The sequence below is a fragment of the Bufo gargarizans genome, chromosome 11 (assembly GCF_014858855.1).
Source record: "Bufo gargarizans isolate SCDJY-AF-19 chromosome 11, ASM1485885v1, whole genome shotgun sequence".
NCBI lineage: Eukaryota > Metazoa > Chordata > Amphibia > Anura > Bufonidae > Bufo > Bufo gargarizans.
This window is the reverse complement of record NC_058090.1, coordinates 31,615,516-31,630,711: the sequence shown is the minus strand read 5'-3', so window position 1 is coordinate 31,630,711 and position 15,196 is coordinate 31,615,516. Positions and strand designations below refer to the sequence as shown.

The 15,196-nt window shown below is 49.7% G+C and overlaps 1 protein-coding gene across 1 annotated transcript; it reads left to right on the top strand.

The window, feature by feature from the left end:
- Positions 1 to 4,842: 4,842 nt before the first annotated feature.
- HSPA2 (heat shock protein family A (Hsp70) member 2) lies at positions 4,843 to 11,492 on the top strand. Its single transcript, XM_044272743.1, is given in 4 exon segments — positions 4,843 to 5,422; positions 5,424 to 5,744; positions 5,746 to 6,324; positions 10,627 to 11,492. Coding segments are annotated over 4 exon segments (1,914 nt in total). The 5' UTR covers positions 4,843 to 4,894; the 3' UTR covers positions 11,113 to 11,492.
- Positions 11,493 to 15,196: the final 3,704 nt, after the last annotated feature.

Below are 15,196 nucleotides of genomic sequence, written 5' to 3'. Positions count from 1 at the left end.
TTATCACAATATGCTAATTTTTTTAGAAGGACCTGTATACCTGCTACCTGGTCCTCTGGTGGTCCCTTTTGCTTGGATCGACCACCAGAGGACACAGGCAGCTCTGTAAAGTAGCACCAAGCACCACACTACACTACACCCCCCCCCCTGTCACTTATTAACCCCTTATTACCCCTGATCACCCCATATAGACTCCCTGATCACCCCCCTGTCATTGATCACCCCCCGTAAGGCTCCATTCAGAGGTCCGTATGTGTTTTGCGGATCCACGGATCGGATCTGCAAAACACATACGGATGTCTGAATGGAGCCTTACAGGGGGGTGATCAATGACAGGGGGGTGATCAAACCATATAGACTCCCTGATCACCCCTTGTCATTGATCACCCCCCTGTCATTGATCACCCCCCCCCTGTAAGGCTCCATTCAGACGTTCGTATGTGTTTTGCGGATCCGATCCATGGATCCGCAAAACACATACGGACCTCTGAATGGAGCCTTACGGGGGGTGATCAATGACAGGGGGGTGATCAGGGAGTCTATATGGGGTGATCATCCCCCTGTCATTGATCACCCCCCCCTGTAAGGCTCCATTCAGACGTCCGTATGTGTTTTACGGATCCGTACCCCACAAGTGACCCCATTTTGGAAAGAAGACACCCCAAGGTATTCCGTGAGGGGCATGGCGAGTTCCTAGAATTTTCTATTTTTTGTCACAAGTTAGCGGAAAATGATGATTTTTTTTTCTTTTTCTTACAAAGTCTCATATTCTACTAACTTGTGACAAAAAATAAAAAATTCTAGGAACTCGCCATGCCCCTCACGGAATACCTTGGGGTGTCTTCTTTCCAAAATGGGGTCACTTGTAGGGTAGTTATACTGCCCTGGCATTTTAGGGGCCCTAATGCGTGAGAAGTAGTTTGAAATCAAAATGTGTAAAAAATGCCCTGTGAAATCCTAAAGGTGCTCTTTGGAATGTGGGCCCCTTCGCCCACCTAGGCTGCAAAACAGTGTCACACATGTGGTATCGCCGTACTCAGGAGAAGTTGGGCAATGTGTTTTGGGGTGTCATTTTACATATACCCATGCTGGGTGAGAGAAATATCTCGGCAAAAGACAACTTTTACCATTTTTTTTATACAAAGTTGGCATTTGACCGAGATATTTCTCTCACCCAGCATGGGTATATGTAAAATGACACCCCAAAACACATTGCCCAACTTCTCCTGAGTACGGCGATACCACATGTGTGACACTTTTTTGCAGCCTAGGTGGGCAAAGGGGCCCACATTCCAAAGAGCACCTTTAGGATTTCACAGGACATTTTTTACACATTTGGATTTCAAACTACTTCTCACACATTAGGGCCCCTAAAATGCCAGGGCAGTATAACTACCCCACAAGTGACCCCATTTTGGAAAGAAGACACCCCAAGGTATTTCGTGATGGGCATAGTGAGTTCATGGAAGTTTTTATTTTTTGTCACAAGTTAGTGGAATATGAGACTTTGTAAGAAAAAAAAAAGAAGATAATCATTTTCCGCTAACTTGTGACAAAAAATAAAAAGTTCTATGAACTCACTACGCCCATCAGTGAATACCTTAGGGTGTCTACTTTCCGAAATGGGGTGATTTGTGGGGGTTTTCTACTGTCTGGGCATTGTAGAACCTCAGGAAACATGACAGGTCCTCAGGAAACATGACAGGTGCTCAGAAAGTCAGAGCTGCTTCAAAATGCAGAAATTCACATTTTTGTACCATAGTTTGTAAACGCTATAACTTTTACCCAAACCATTTTTTTTTTTACCCAAACATTTTTTTTTTATCAAAGACATGTAGAACAATAAATTTAGAGAAAAATTTATATATAGATGTCGTTTTAAAAAATATATATTACAACTGAAAGTGAAAAATTTCATTTTTTTTGCAAAAATTTCAGTAAATTTCGATTAATGAAATACCACCAAATGAAAGCTCTATTAGTGAGAAGAAAAGGAGGTAAAATTCATTTGGGTGGTAAGTTGCATGACCGAGCAATGAACGGTGAAAGTAGTGTAGTGCAGAAGTGTAAAAAGTGATCTGGTCATTAAGGGTGTTTAAAGGGACACTGACAGGCCCAAAAAGCATATGTATGGGTATATATGACAGTATAGGTCTTATAAAGGGTATTAGAATCATCTAAGTATCCCCCCTGTGCCCGGCAGCGCCCCACATGCGCATAAAGCAGACGCGCGATGCGATCCCGGCCAGTGAGGGTGCTGGGCGCATGCGCTGAAGATGGCCGGGGACACTAGTACAGCGCTTCAGAGTAGCCGCCCAGCTCAGTGAATATTGATGAGCTGGGCGGCGCTTCAAACGGCAGTTGTGGCGAGGCTGGCTGGGCGCAAGTTGATATGAAGCACCGCCCCTTGGGCAGATTGAACGCCAGGAAAGCAGGTTATAAAACTTCAGATTACTGTATTTATGAGGTGGACAGGGGGGATACTTAGATGATTCTAATACCCTTTATAAGACCTATACTGTCATATATACCCCTAAATATGCTTTTTGGGCCTGTCAGTGTCCCTTTAAGCTAGGGGAGCTGAGGTGGTTAAAACCTAAAATATATTTTAAAAACAACAGACATATTAGGTATTGCTGCGTCCGTAACAACCTGCTTTATAAAAATATCACATGATCTAACCCGTCTGGTGTTATAATTACAAATAAGGACCTTACAGCTCCTGTATAACGTTTACATTATCAGTAATTCATATCATTTGACCACAGAGCATCTTTTTACACGTTCTGTTGGTTTAAAACTTTGCTTTTATTTTAATTCTCATAAAATAGTATACTTCTACAAACTGTGACCGACAGAAACACTGGGAGACTATATAAAAATCTCAGTAGTTGATAGGCAGATACCACAAACTCATTTTAGTGTTTAATATACAAGTTTCGCCGGCACACCTCCGTCCTCTATTTCAAATTAAATCGATTCGCTACCATGAAGCCCGAAGAAATTCGGCTTTTCGGTGAATCAAGTTTATCCTGAAATTCAGATCGAAGTCCACGATTCGCTCATCACTAATCCTGGTCATGGCAGCCAGGTGTCAGCTGTGTTACAGAACCAGCACCCTCTGCGTATGGACCAGTATCCGCTCATGCCCCTGCCCCATATTCTCTTCAGACGTACAGGCACATCCGGGGTTGTGAAATGGTTAAAGAGGACCTCAGTCCCCAACTGGTACTACTGTATTGTACATTTATTCATAAACTTACAGTAGGAATAATAGAGGATCAGCATAGCACACGACTAGATGCTTCCGAGTTGTCTTTTAGTGTGAAATACAGCAGTTTATTGCAACAGACATGTCAGGAGAGGTGTTGGACATACTTTGCGTGCTGTTGGTGTATTTTTTTTTATTAACCCTGCCATCGTAGTTCTGCCATAAGGAACCAGCACAGCCTGACACCCCCTCCCCATAAAGAACCAGCACAGCCTGACCCCCCCCCCCCATAAGGAACCAGCACAGCCTGACCCCCCCCCATAAAGGAACCAGCACAGTCTGATCCCCCCCATAATTAACCAGCACAGTCTGATCCCCCCCATAATTAACCAGCACAGTCTGATCCCCCCCATAATTAACCAGCACAGCCTGACACCCACCCCATAAAGAACCAACACAACCTGACCATCCCCATAAGGAACCAGCACAGCTTGACCCCCCACCCCAATAAGGAACCAGCACAGTCTGATCCCCCCCCATAAGGAACCAGCACAGCCTGACCCCCCCCCCCCCCATAAGGAACCAGCACATGTTGACCTCCCCATAAGGAACCAGCACAGCACAGTCTGACCCCCCCCCCCCCAATAAGGAACCAGCACAGGCACAGCCTGATTCCCCCCCCCCCCATAAGGAACCAGCACAGCCTGATCCCCCCCCCCCCCAATAAGGAACCAGCACAGTCTGATCCCCCCCCCAATAAAGAACCAGCACAGCCTGACCCCCCCCCCCCCAAATAAGGAACCAGCACAGGTTGACCCCCCCCCCCCATAAGGAACCAGCACAGCCTGATCCCCCCCATAGGGAACCAGCACAGCCTGATCCCCCCCATAAGGAACCAGCACAGCCTGATCCCCCCCATAAGGAACCAGCACAGTCTGATCTCCCCCCATAAGGAACCAGCACAGCCTGATCCCCCCCCCCATAAGGAACCAGCACAGCCTGATCCCCCCCATAAGGAACCAGCACAGTCTGATCTCCCCCCATAAGGAACCAGCACAGCCTGATTCCCCCCCATAAGGAACCAGCACAGTCTGATCCCCCCATAAGGAACCAGCACAGCCTGATCCCCCCTCTGACGCAGCCGCTCAGATTCAGTCCCTTCCAGATTCCTCCCATAGTTTACTGAAACGCAGGAATTATCCCCAGGACCCAAATAAGGAGACGCGCTGCCCAGATGCTCGGGGAAGCTGGAATCACAAACACAACGCGCCAGGCAGAGGGGCCACGCCTCCACATCAAAATCTACACACGTGCTGGGTCACGTGACCGCACCTGCCGTCCGCTCATTGGTACAAGCAGCTGTTTTTCCCCGCCTCCCTCGGCAAAACGTGTCAAAAACACGCCGTCGCCATGGAAATGGTCCTTGACAGATCGCCAGCATCCCTCCTCTGTCTGCCCGAGAGGAGGTCGGAGGAGCGCGATTGGCTAGTGGGCAAACAGCGAGATGGTCCAATCAGACAGCGAGCTAGGACGGTACCGCATTTAGATTGGTCAACCTTTTTCCCAACCGGCGAATGAAGGCAGAGGGCGGGAGCGTATAAAAACTGGGGCAGCCGCTAGGGGCTACGCAGTTGCTCGACGACCCGTTTGAGAGCTTCAAGTCCTGGAAAAGTTGTAGCCAGAATGTCCGCCAACGCTCCGGCCGTGGGGATCGACTTGGGCACCACGTACTCCTGCGTAGGGGTCTTCCAGCATGGCAAGGTGGAGATCATCGCCAACGACCAGGGCAACCGCACCACCCCGAGCTACGTCGCCTTCACCGACACCGAGAGGCTGATAGGGGACGCTGCCAAGAACCAAGTGGCCATGAACCCGACCAACACCATTTTCGATGCCAAGCGATTGATCGGCCGACGTTTCGACGACGCCACCGTGCAAGCCGACATGAAGCACTGGCCCTTCACCGTGATCGACGACGGGACCAAACCTAAAGTCGAGGTGGAGTACAAGGCGCAGAAGAAGACCTTCTCCCCGGAGGAGATCTCGTCCATGGTGCTGACCAAGATGAAGGAGATCGCCGAGGCTTACCTGGGGAAGAAGGTGCCCAACGCCGTCATCACGGTGCCCGCTTACTTCAACGACTCGCAGCGGCAGGCGACCAAGGACGCGGGCACCATCGCGGGCATCAACGTGCTGCGCATCATCAACGAGCCCGACCGCGGCCGCCATCGCCTACGGGCTGGACAAGAAGGGCGGCGGCGAGCGCAACGTGCTGATCTTCGACCTGGGCGGCGGCACCTTCGACGTGTCGGTGCTGACCATCGACGACGGCATCTTCGAGGTGAAGTCCACGGCCGGCGACACGCACCTGGGCGGCGAGGACTTCGACAACCGCATGGTCACGCACTTCGTGGAGGAGTTCAAGCGCAAGAACAAGCGCGACATCAGCGGCAACAAGCGGGCGCTGCGGCGGCTGAGGACGGCGTGCGAGCGGGCCAAGCGCACCCTGTCGTCCAGCACCCAGGCCAGCCTAGGAGATCGACTCGCTGTACGAGGGCGTCGACTTCTACACCTCCATCACCCGCGCCCGCTTCGAGGAGCTGAACGCCGACCTGTTCCGCGGCACCCTGGAGCCGGTGGAGAAGGCGCTGCGCGACGCCAAGCTGGACAAGGCGCAGATCCGCGAGATCGTGCTGGTCGGCGGCTCCACGCGCATCCCCAAGATCCAGAAGATGCTGCAGGACTTCTTCAACGGCAAGGAGCTCAACAAGAGCATCAACCCGGACGAGGCGGTGGCGTACGGGGCGGCGGTGCAGGCCGCCATCCTGACCGGGGACAAGTCGGAGAACGTGCAGGACCTGCTGCTGCTCGACGTCACCCCGCTCTCCCTGGGCATCGAGACGGCCGGAGGGGTGATGACCGCCCTCATCAAGAGGAACACCACCATCCCCACCAAGCAGACGCAGACCTTCACCACCTACTCCGACAACCAGCCCAGCGTGCTGGTGCAGGTCTACGAGGGCGAGAGGTCCATGACCAAGGACAACAACCTGCTGGGCAAGTTCGACCTGATGGGCATCCCCCCTGCCCCTAGAGGGGTGCCGCAGATCGAGGTGAGCTGCATGGGAGTGATCAGGGTGGGCACCGACCTCGAGCTGCTATGGGGGAGGGAGTGATTTACAGCCTGGGCATCAGAGGTAGTGGGCAGCTATTTAGACTAGGCAAGTTCAATGGCATCCTCCCTGCCTCTAGTGGGGGGCTGCAGATGGAGGTGAGCTGCATGGAGTGATCAGGGTGGGCTTTGGTGTTTGAGCAGCTATGGGGGAAGGAGTGATTTACAGCCTGGTCATTGGTAATAGTGGTTGCCAACCTAAGCAGCTATAGGAGGGGTGTGATTTACAGCCTGGGCATCAGCGATAGTGAGGCAGTAACCTGAGCAGCTATACAGCCTGGCATCAGAAGTAGTGGGCACCAACCTGAGCTGCTATGGGGGAGGGAGTGATTTACAGCCTGGGCATCAGTAATGGTGGGCGCCAACCTAAGCAGCTATACAGACTGGGCAAGTTTGACCCTGACCAGCGACAACCCCCCCCCCCCCCCTCCCTGCAGCAGATCAAAGTGAGTGCCTCCTTATATATGCCCCATGGGGTGATCAAGGTGGGCATTAGTATTAGTGAGGACTGACCTGAGCAGCTATGGGGGGGGGGGGGGGGGGAATTTACAGCCTGGACATCAGTAATAGTGGGTGCCAACTGGAGCAGCTATACAGACTGGGCAAGTTTGACCTGACGCCCCCCCCCCCCCCCCGCTAGAAGGTTGCTGTAGATGGAGGTGAGATGCATGGAGTTATCAGGATAGGCATCGGTATTAGTGATCACCAACCTGAGCAGCTATAGGAGGGGGGTGATTTACAGCCTTGGGCATCAGAAGTAGTGGGCACCAACCTGAGCTGCTATGGGGGAGGGAGTGATTTACAGCCTGGGCATCAGTAATGGTGGGCGCCAATCTAAGCAGCTATACAGACTGGGCAAGTTTGACCTGACCAGCGACACCCCCCCCCCCCCCCCCTCCCCCTCCCTGCAGCAGATCAAAGTGAGTGCCTCCTTATATATGCCCCGTGGGGTGGGGTGATCAAGGTGGGCATTAGTATTAGTGAGGACTGACCTGAGCAGCTATGGGGGGGGGGGGGGGGGGAATTTACAGCCTGGACATCAGTAATAGTGGGTGCCAACTGGAGCAGCTATACAGACTGGCCAAGTTTGACCTGACGCCCCCCCCCCCCCCCCCCCCCCCCCCCGCTAGAAGGTTGCTGTAGATGGAGGTGAGATGCATGGAGTTATCAGGATAGGCATCGGTATTAGTGATCACCAACCTGAGCAGCTATAGGAGGGGGGTGATTTACAGCCTTGGGCATCAGAGGTAGTGGGCACCAACCAGAGCAGCTATATAGACTGGGCAAGATTGACCTGTCCCTAGAAGGGGGCAGCAGATCAAATTGAACGCCTCCTTATATCTGCCCCATGGAGTGATCAGGGTGGGCATTGGTATTAGTGAGCACCAACCTGTGCAGCCTAGGCATCAGATAGTGGGCACCAGCCCAAGCAGCAGTTTTACAGCCTGGCATCAGTAGTAGTAGGCACCAAGTGGCATGTAGATAGGATATACCTTAAATGTCAGACAGGTGCAGGACCCACCTCAGGGCTCCACTCCTATCTCCAGAACGGGGCCCTGAAGTGAACGGAGAGCGTACCGCACACTCAGTGTCTCTCTATTCACTGCAAAGTGCCCACTTATGTTCGGAAGTCCCATAGCACTGAATGGAGGGGGGCCCTGCATGTGCAGTGGAATCTCCATTCACTTCGGGGCCCCAGTTCTGAACACAGGAGCGGGTCCTATTGATATCCCATTAATGTGAAGATGGGAATACCCTGTAAAGCTGCAGCCCCTGTGCCAGACCCCACCTGGTTGGTGCTGTAATCACACTGCATTTAAAGGGGTCCCTGCATCGACACAGGATAGTCCGGCACTTACCTCTGGAATCAGCTGTGCACCACCAATGAGGCAATCGCCTAAGGCAGCACCAGGAAGGGGCAAGAGGGGGAGGGCAGCTCAAGGGCCATGGGTTAAAGGGAAGGGGTTAGGTTAATAAATTGGCACTGGGGAGGGAGGGGCGCCATTTCAGTCTTTGCCTTGGGCAGCAGAAAGGCTAGTCTGGAATGAGTCCCTCTGTCTTCTGAACTACAGAACTCGCCGGAGCGGACTGTGCCGCCCTATAGTCCCCACCACCTCTGACTGCCTCCTGTGGATCTGCCACACACGTTTGAGATGGGAAGATCCCTTTAAGCAATGGCTTCAGAATACCCATCCCCATAGGCTTCTATCGCTCAGTCTGGCCCGTGCACTGGACCTGTGACAGGTGGATCCAGGGCCCAGTATCCTGTGTGCGTGTACCCGGTGGTAACTAGGCGTCACCCAGCACAAACCATTCATTTTCTGCACTTGTCTTATGTCTGAATACCCTGGGCAAGGCTGAGTGTTGTTGGCACTCTGGACACATGCCCAAGGGCACAGAGATCACAGCTCTGCAGCAGCATTTCTATAATAAAAAAATACAAAATAAAAATTACCGACAGAACTAAAAAGATGCATAATCGTGACCTGCACACAATATTAACCCCGCAGGTAGTAAATGGTGTAAAAAAACAAACTATTTTCTGTTTATCTCCTTCAAAAAATTGCATCAATGAAAACTACAAGTTGTCTCCCCTCCCGGGTCCCCATGTAAAAAATGCATGATTTTTTCAAAAATAGTTTTTATTGTGCAAAGTATAAAAATCATTAAAAAGGATAAACTCAGTATGGCTGCAGAATGTGGTCATCGTGTGATAGAGATACATTCCGGAACACAGCAGCTGGAATTGGATTATTTTTCTCATCTGTCCCTGCTGACAAATTGAAAAAATATATATAATTTATGCCTTTTTCTCCTTATCACGCCACCCCCCACCCCAAAAAAACTAACTAAAATAGTAAGTTATTTAATGTTATTATATGTAACCCCAAAGCTATCCCGCAAAATACAGGGTTTCATATTCATACAGCTACTGGGGTGGGGAGATTGTACTGGTCCTTAAAGGGGTTGTCCTGGATGTTATAATATCGATGGCCTATTCTCAGGATAGGTCATCGATATCTGACAGGCTGGGGTCCAACACTCTGCACCCCGTCACTCAGCTGTAGCACCAGAAGTTGCCGCCTAAACTGCACAGCTCCACCCACTGTGTAATGGACAGAGGTGGTAACTGCAGCACTGCCCCCATTCACTTCAGTGGGAGCTGTACTGCAGAAACAAGAAATATCCGCTACATGGCGGATGAAGCTGTGTACATTCTGCATTGGCTACTGCAGAACAGCTGATCGGTGGGGGTGCGGGGTTATATTCATGGCCTGTCCGTCCTGAGAATAGGCTATCAATATCTGGAGCACCCCTTCAAAGGGGTTGTCCGTTTTTTTTGCACCCTGGCAAAGGGCTTAAAATAAAAAGTTCTCCCCACCGTACTTTTGTTTATCCAGCTGCAGCAGTGACAATGTGTCATCACCTCTGAGGCCACTGGTTGGTTGCAGCGGTCACCTGGTGCAGCTGAGTAAACAAATTGGGGAGAACAAGAGCGGCGGGGCTGGATCTACTGGGTAACTATTGCAGGATTTTAGATTGTTAGCCTTTTGCCGACATTGTGCAATTTCGTGCTGAAACTAGACAATCCCTTTAAGGCTAAAGTGGTTTTCCAGGCTCCACATATTGATAGGACATCAGTGTCAGGTTGGCGGGGGTTCGATACCCGGGACCTCCACCGATCAGCCTCCGGCAACAGAACTAACGATTTGAATGAATCTGTGAGCACAGCGCCGTTCAAAGTGTAGTGGCTGTGAGAGGTACTGCAGCTCCATTCATTCTCTATGGGACTGCTGGAAATAGCCGAGCACTGTACTTTATGGTCGGCAGTCCCATACAGAATGAATGGAGCTGCAGGGTGCATGCTTGACCTGCCACTCCACACGAGGATAAGCATCTGAATGTTGGTTGTCCGATCGCTTGGGACCCCGCTCATCATGAGAACAGCGGTCTGAATGGATAGGTGGAGATAGCCAAGTGGAGCAGCACCTTGACCAGCTTCATATGGTCGCACAGGACTTCTGTTCTCTTAATCTCGGGGGTCCCTGCAGACGGCCATGCATCAGATGCTTATGACCTATCCTGTGGAGCGGGATAAATTTCATTTTGAGGCACAGCCCCTTTAAGGCACAAAAATGTCTTTTCGCGAGGGTTTCTTCAATCTTATTGTGTCTATAAGAGAAGATCCTGAACATCCCATAACATATGACATTTATTCACTGCCTGCTCCTGTTCGCTCCAGGTGACCTTCGACATCGACGCCAACGGCATTCTGAATGTAACGGCCGCCGACAAGAGCACCGGCAAAGAGAGCAAGATCACCATCACCAACGACAAGGGCCGGCTGAGCAAAGAAGACATTGACCGGATGGTGAACGATGCCGAGAAGTACAAGGAGGAAGACGAAACCAACCGAGAACGTGTATCGGCCAAGAACGGGCTGGAGTCCTATGTCTACCAGATCAAACAGACGGCCGAAGACGAGAAGCTGAAGGGCAAACTGAGTGACCAAGACAAGGAGAAGATACTGTCCAAGTGCAAAGAGGTCATCGACTGGCTGGAGAAGAACCAGACGGCCGAAAAAGACGAATTCGAGCACAAGCAAAAAGAGCTGGAGAAGCTGTGGAACCCGATCATGAGCAAAGTGTACCAGGGTGGAGCTGGCAACCCTGGCGGTGCTGCCGCAGGGGGGTCAGCGGGGGGCCCTACTATAGAAGAAGTAGATTAGATTTACCATTAGGGGGTATTGTTCACTTTTTTAGATTGTTTCCCTTCCCCAATCCCTAAAGGCGTCGGGTTCCTAGATTTTATTTTTATTTTTCAGCACTTAATTGCAGGAACTTAAAGCACTTCAAGGAAATCGCCACCTTTCTGGAAGTTTCCAGAGCGCCATTAAACCACCAGTGCCAGCAATGCCCTAGGCATCACAATTACTGTATGACTAGCGCGCTTTGATCTCTGGCATTTCCCGTTGATGGATACAGCAGCAGAAAGAGAACCTCTAAGGAACTTTCCGCCAAGGTGGAGATTTCCTTTCATTCTTTTTTCATTGCAGTTGCCAAAGTCAGCGCGTAGCTTTAACGCTCAGGGTAGTGCGAGTGTTTTATTTTTTAATCAAAGCCCCTCAAAATTTAGGTGTGTGCTTCATTAACCCATTGTAGTGTGGCTGCAAAAACCGTCATCACGTGTACATACAGGAGATTGTTACAGTGATGATCAGAACAGTGTATACGGGAGACTGGTAGTTATACAGTTATACATGTTACAGGCCTATTCTTAAAAGGTTTAAGAAAGTTCTGTGTATGTTCTGGGTTCCAGATATTGACGGCCTATCCTCAGAAGAGGCGTCAGATCAGTGGGGGCCTGACTGTCAGCACCCTCGACGATCATCTGGTTAAAGGGGCTGCCGCATTCTTGCATTGTCATTTGCCTGGGTGCAGGATATTGTAGCTTTGCCCTGTTCACCTGAAAGCTGCAGTACCCTGTACGGCCACCAGGTGCACGGCGTGTAGCTGCTGATCCAGCGTAGTGTGAGGATAAACGGTTAATATTGTGAACTCAGAAATCCACTTTGAGGCCACATTCAAACAGCTGAATCTAGGTGTCCACGTTACGGTCGTATGGGCCCGAGACTCGACGCAATGTGAACTGTCTGTTTTAGTAACTACTTGACTCCTATGTTATACCATTCCTTTATTATTCCTGCTAGAAGTTATGTATGAATTGCTAGTGGTTTGCAATGAAGGTCCAGTTGGGTGTTACCAGGGAATGCAATCGTGTCAGACTGTGCAGGGACATCCCCCCCCTCCCCCAAATGGTAACACCCATCTAGACCTTCATTTCAAACTGCTAGTAATTCATAACTTCTAGCAGGAATAATAGAGGGATGACACAACATAGTCATAAGAATAGATGTTCTAGAATTGTTCTTACATTTGGGGTACAAGTAGTTTTGCAAACAGATATGTCAGGAGATGGAACAGGACCTCTTTAAGTCGCAGTAGACCCTTATGGTGGTCCAAGGCCAACCATCTAATGTGTATGGGGCCCTCCCCAGTTGCAGAGTTCAGGGGACAAAAGGATCTCCTGTTGGACATCTGCTTGCCCAATCATTCTTGGGTAGATAATTTGCTGCAAGAGGTGTCCGTGGCCTGGTCCCCTCTCCGCAGTCAGAACACATGGCAGAGCATGCATGTGTATGGTGAGTCAGCAGAGATGGCTTTCCACCTAATGACAGCTATCTAAAACGTAGGACCAGCTTAATTCTCCTAAAGCGCAGGAGGTCCGAGCCTGAGGTTACCTACGTCGTTCCCAAGAGCAGATTCCGGGGAGTCTGACCGATGTAATGTGTAGGGCAAGAGCCTGGCAGAGATGAATTGGCATGCTAGATTTTAATGTGTCAGAAGATAACTGGCTGGCACATGTATACCTGCAAGGCTGAGCGTGCATGTGTATGGGAAAGAGTGACTTGCGCATCGTGGAGGGTTGGATCTAGGTTGACCTGCATGCATAGGAATCAATACTTGCATCCTTAGATCTATCTACCTGGATGAGACAAACTAACCATGGCCCATCTTTAGCTGACATGGGTAGGCCTTAAAGGGGTATTCCAGCCACCAACATTTCTGTGGAGCAGTGGAAAGCCCTTCAATATCCAAAACTTTAAGATGTGCTTCCAAAGTGACACCAGAAGGGCAGAAAGTTATATATATATTTTGCAAATGATGCTTTCGAGGTTGTCCAGCCACATAGGCCTTCAGATCAGCCATGTTTCTCCAAGCTGCACTACTGGGGGTACATATTAACTCCTTAGGTGTCCAATGGTAAAGGGCATCTGTCAGCAGATTTGTACCTATGATGCTAGCTGACCTGTTACATGTGTTGGTCCCATGTTCATATGTGTCCGCATTGCTGAGAAAAATAAAGTTTAATATATGCAAATGAGCCTTTGGGGGCAACAGGGGCGTTGCCATTACACCTAGAGGCTCTGCTGTCTCTGCAACTGCTGCACCCTCTGTACTTTGACTGACCTGGCCAGGCATGAATATGTTTACACTGCCTGGTCCTGTCAATCCAAGTGCAAAGGTCGTAGCAGTTGCAGAGAGAGCAGAGCCCCTAGGTGTAATGGTAACACCCCCGTTGCTCATAAGAGGTTCATTTGCATATAATAAAACACAATTTCTCAGCAATGTGAACACATATGAACATGGGACCAACACAGATGCCTTCAGCTGCCAAGCGCACATGGAACAGGTCAGCCCACAAATCCGCTGAGAGATGCCCTTTAAAGGTGATATTCTTGCCATACTTTGTCAAGCGATATGCAGGATGGGTAGAAATTCTTAGATTTTTCACATGTATACAGTATAGTGAGTTATGCAGCATTTCAGTTCAGACTGTATAAAGTACAATACGGAGTTCTCCTTTAATTATCCTCCATTGTGTTTCCCGTATAACCATTAGTTATATAGTCCGCTGTATCCATCCTCCTCTTCTCCGTTATGTTTTTGGAATTCATATATACCTATAGATTAGGTACTGGGCTGTCGCTGCCTTCTGACCTTATGTTTAGGTACTACAACCACCGTGATCCAAAGATGATGAGTATTGCAGTCTGCCTCTGAACCATGGGTGACTTCTTGTCTGACCTGCTCGGTGACGGCCTTACCTTTAATCTTCTTCAGTCCCTGGGGGCACAGCGATTGCTGGAGGGTCTGTAAGCAGGACATGTATTGCCTTCTTCTTCATATGTTCAATTTTATCCTTTTATGGTTAATAAAATATTTTCTCAGCAGCTCCAGGAATGAGTTTTTCTTTAAAATATGCGCTATGCGACTATGACATCTACTGACAGGTGCCCATAGAGATCCGATCATGGCCGATCCCTCTGCGGGCGGCTCTGATGTGGACGGGCACCTTTATGACTGTAGCATGGAATCAGATTTCAAGAAAATGTGCCTTTGTAGAAAGAACAGATCTTGAACAATCACATTGTTCTAAATATCGGTCTATCGTTGCCTAGACTGATCAGCGTCCCAGTATAGTAATAAATACGGGGATGCTGATCGTCCAGTCTATGGCTCCTTAATATGAACCTGTCGCCTCTCCTGACAGGTCTGGGTTAGTAACTACTTGCAGTCCCCATGTAATAACAATCCTCAAGCGTCTATTCCTATGTCTGTGGTGTGCCATTCCTCTATTATTCCTGCTAGAAGTTCTAAATGAATTGCTTGCAGATTGCAGTGATCCTCCAGATGGGTGTTACCAGTTAGGGGTGTGTCCCTGCACAATGGCAGCACTGATTGGATAGTGTCAGACTGTGCAGGGACACGTCCCCGACTGGTAACACCCAGCTGGACATTTATTGCAGACTGCTAGTAATTCAGTCATAACTTCTAGCAGTAATAAGTATAGATGCTCTAGAATTGTTATTACATGGGGAATGCAAGTACTTACTAAAACAGACGTGTCAGGAGAGGGGACGGGTCCCCCTTAGGTTGTCCTCTAATTTGTCACTGATGCATACCAGAGGAGAGGATCATTTTGTTGGGAAGTCGGTAAACAGGTCACTGGGCCCGCTCCCCTGTGTCCAGCACCATGACCCCTAAAGGGGTTTTGTGAATGCCTGTCCATATGTCCCATTGGGGGGGGGGGGAGGGTTGCCTGGCCCACCTATGTGATTTAGAAAGAAATGCTCCTTTGTAGGAACGATGGCGTTCTCCTAAACTTTTAACAGTCCTTGTATTAAATTGATGGACACTTATCTAAATGGCTGCCATGTAATACTTTGCTGAGAAAAATTATATTTTTGC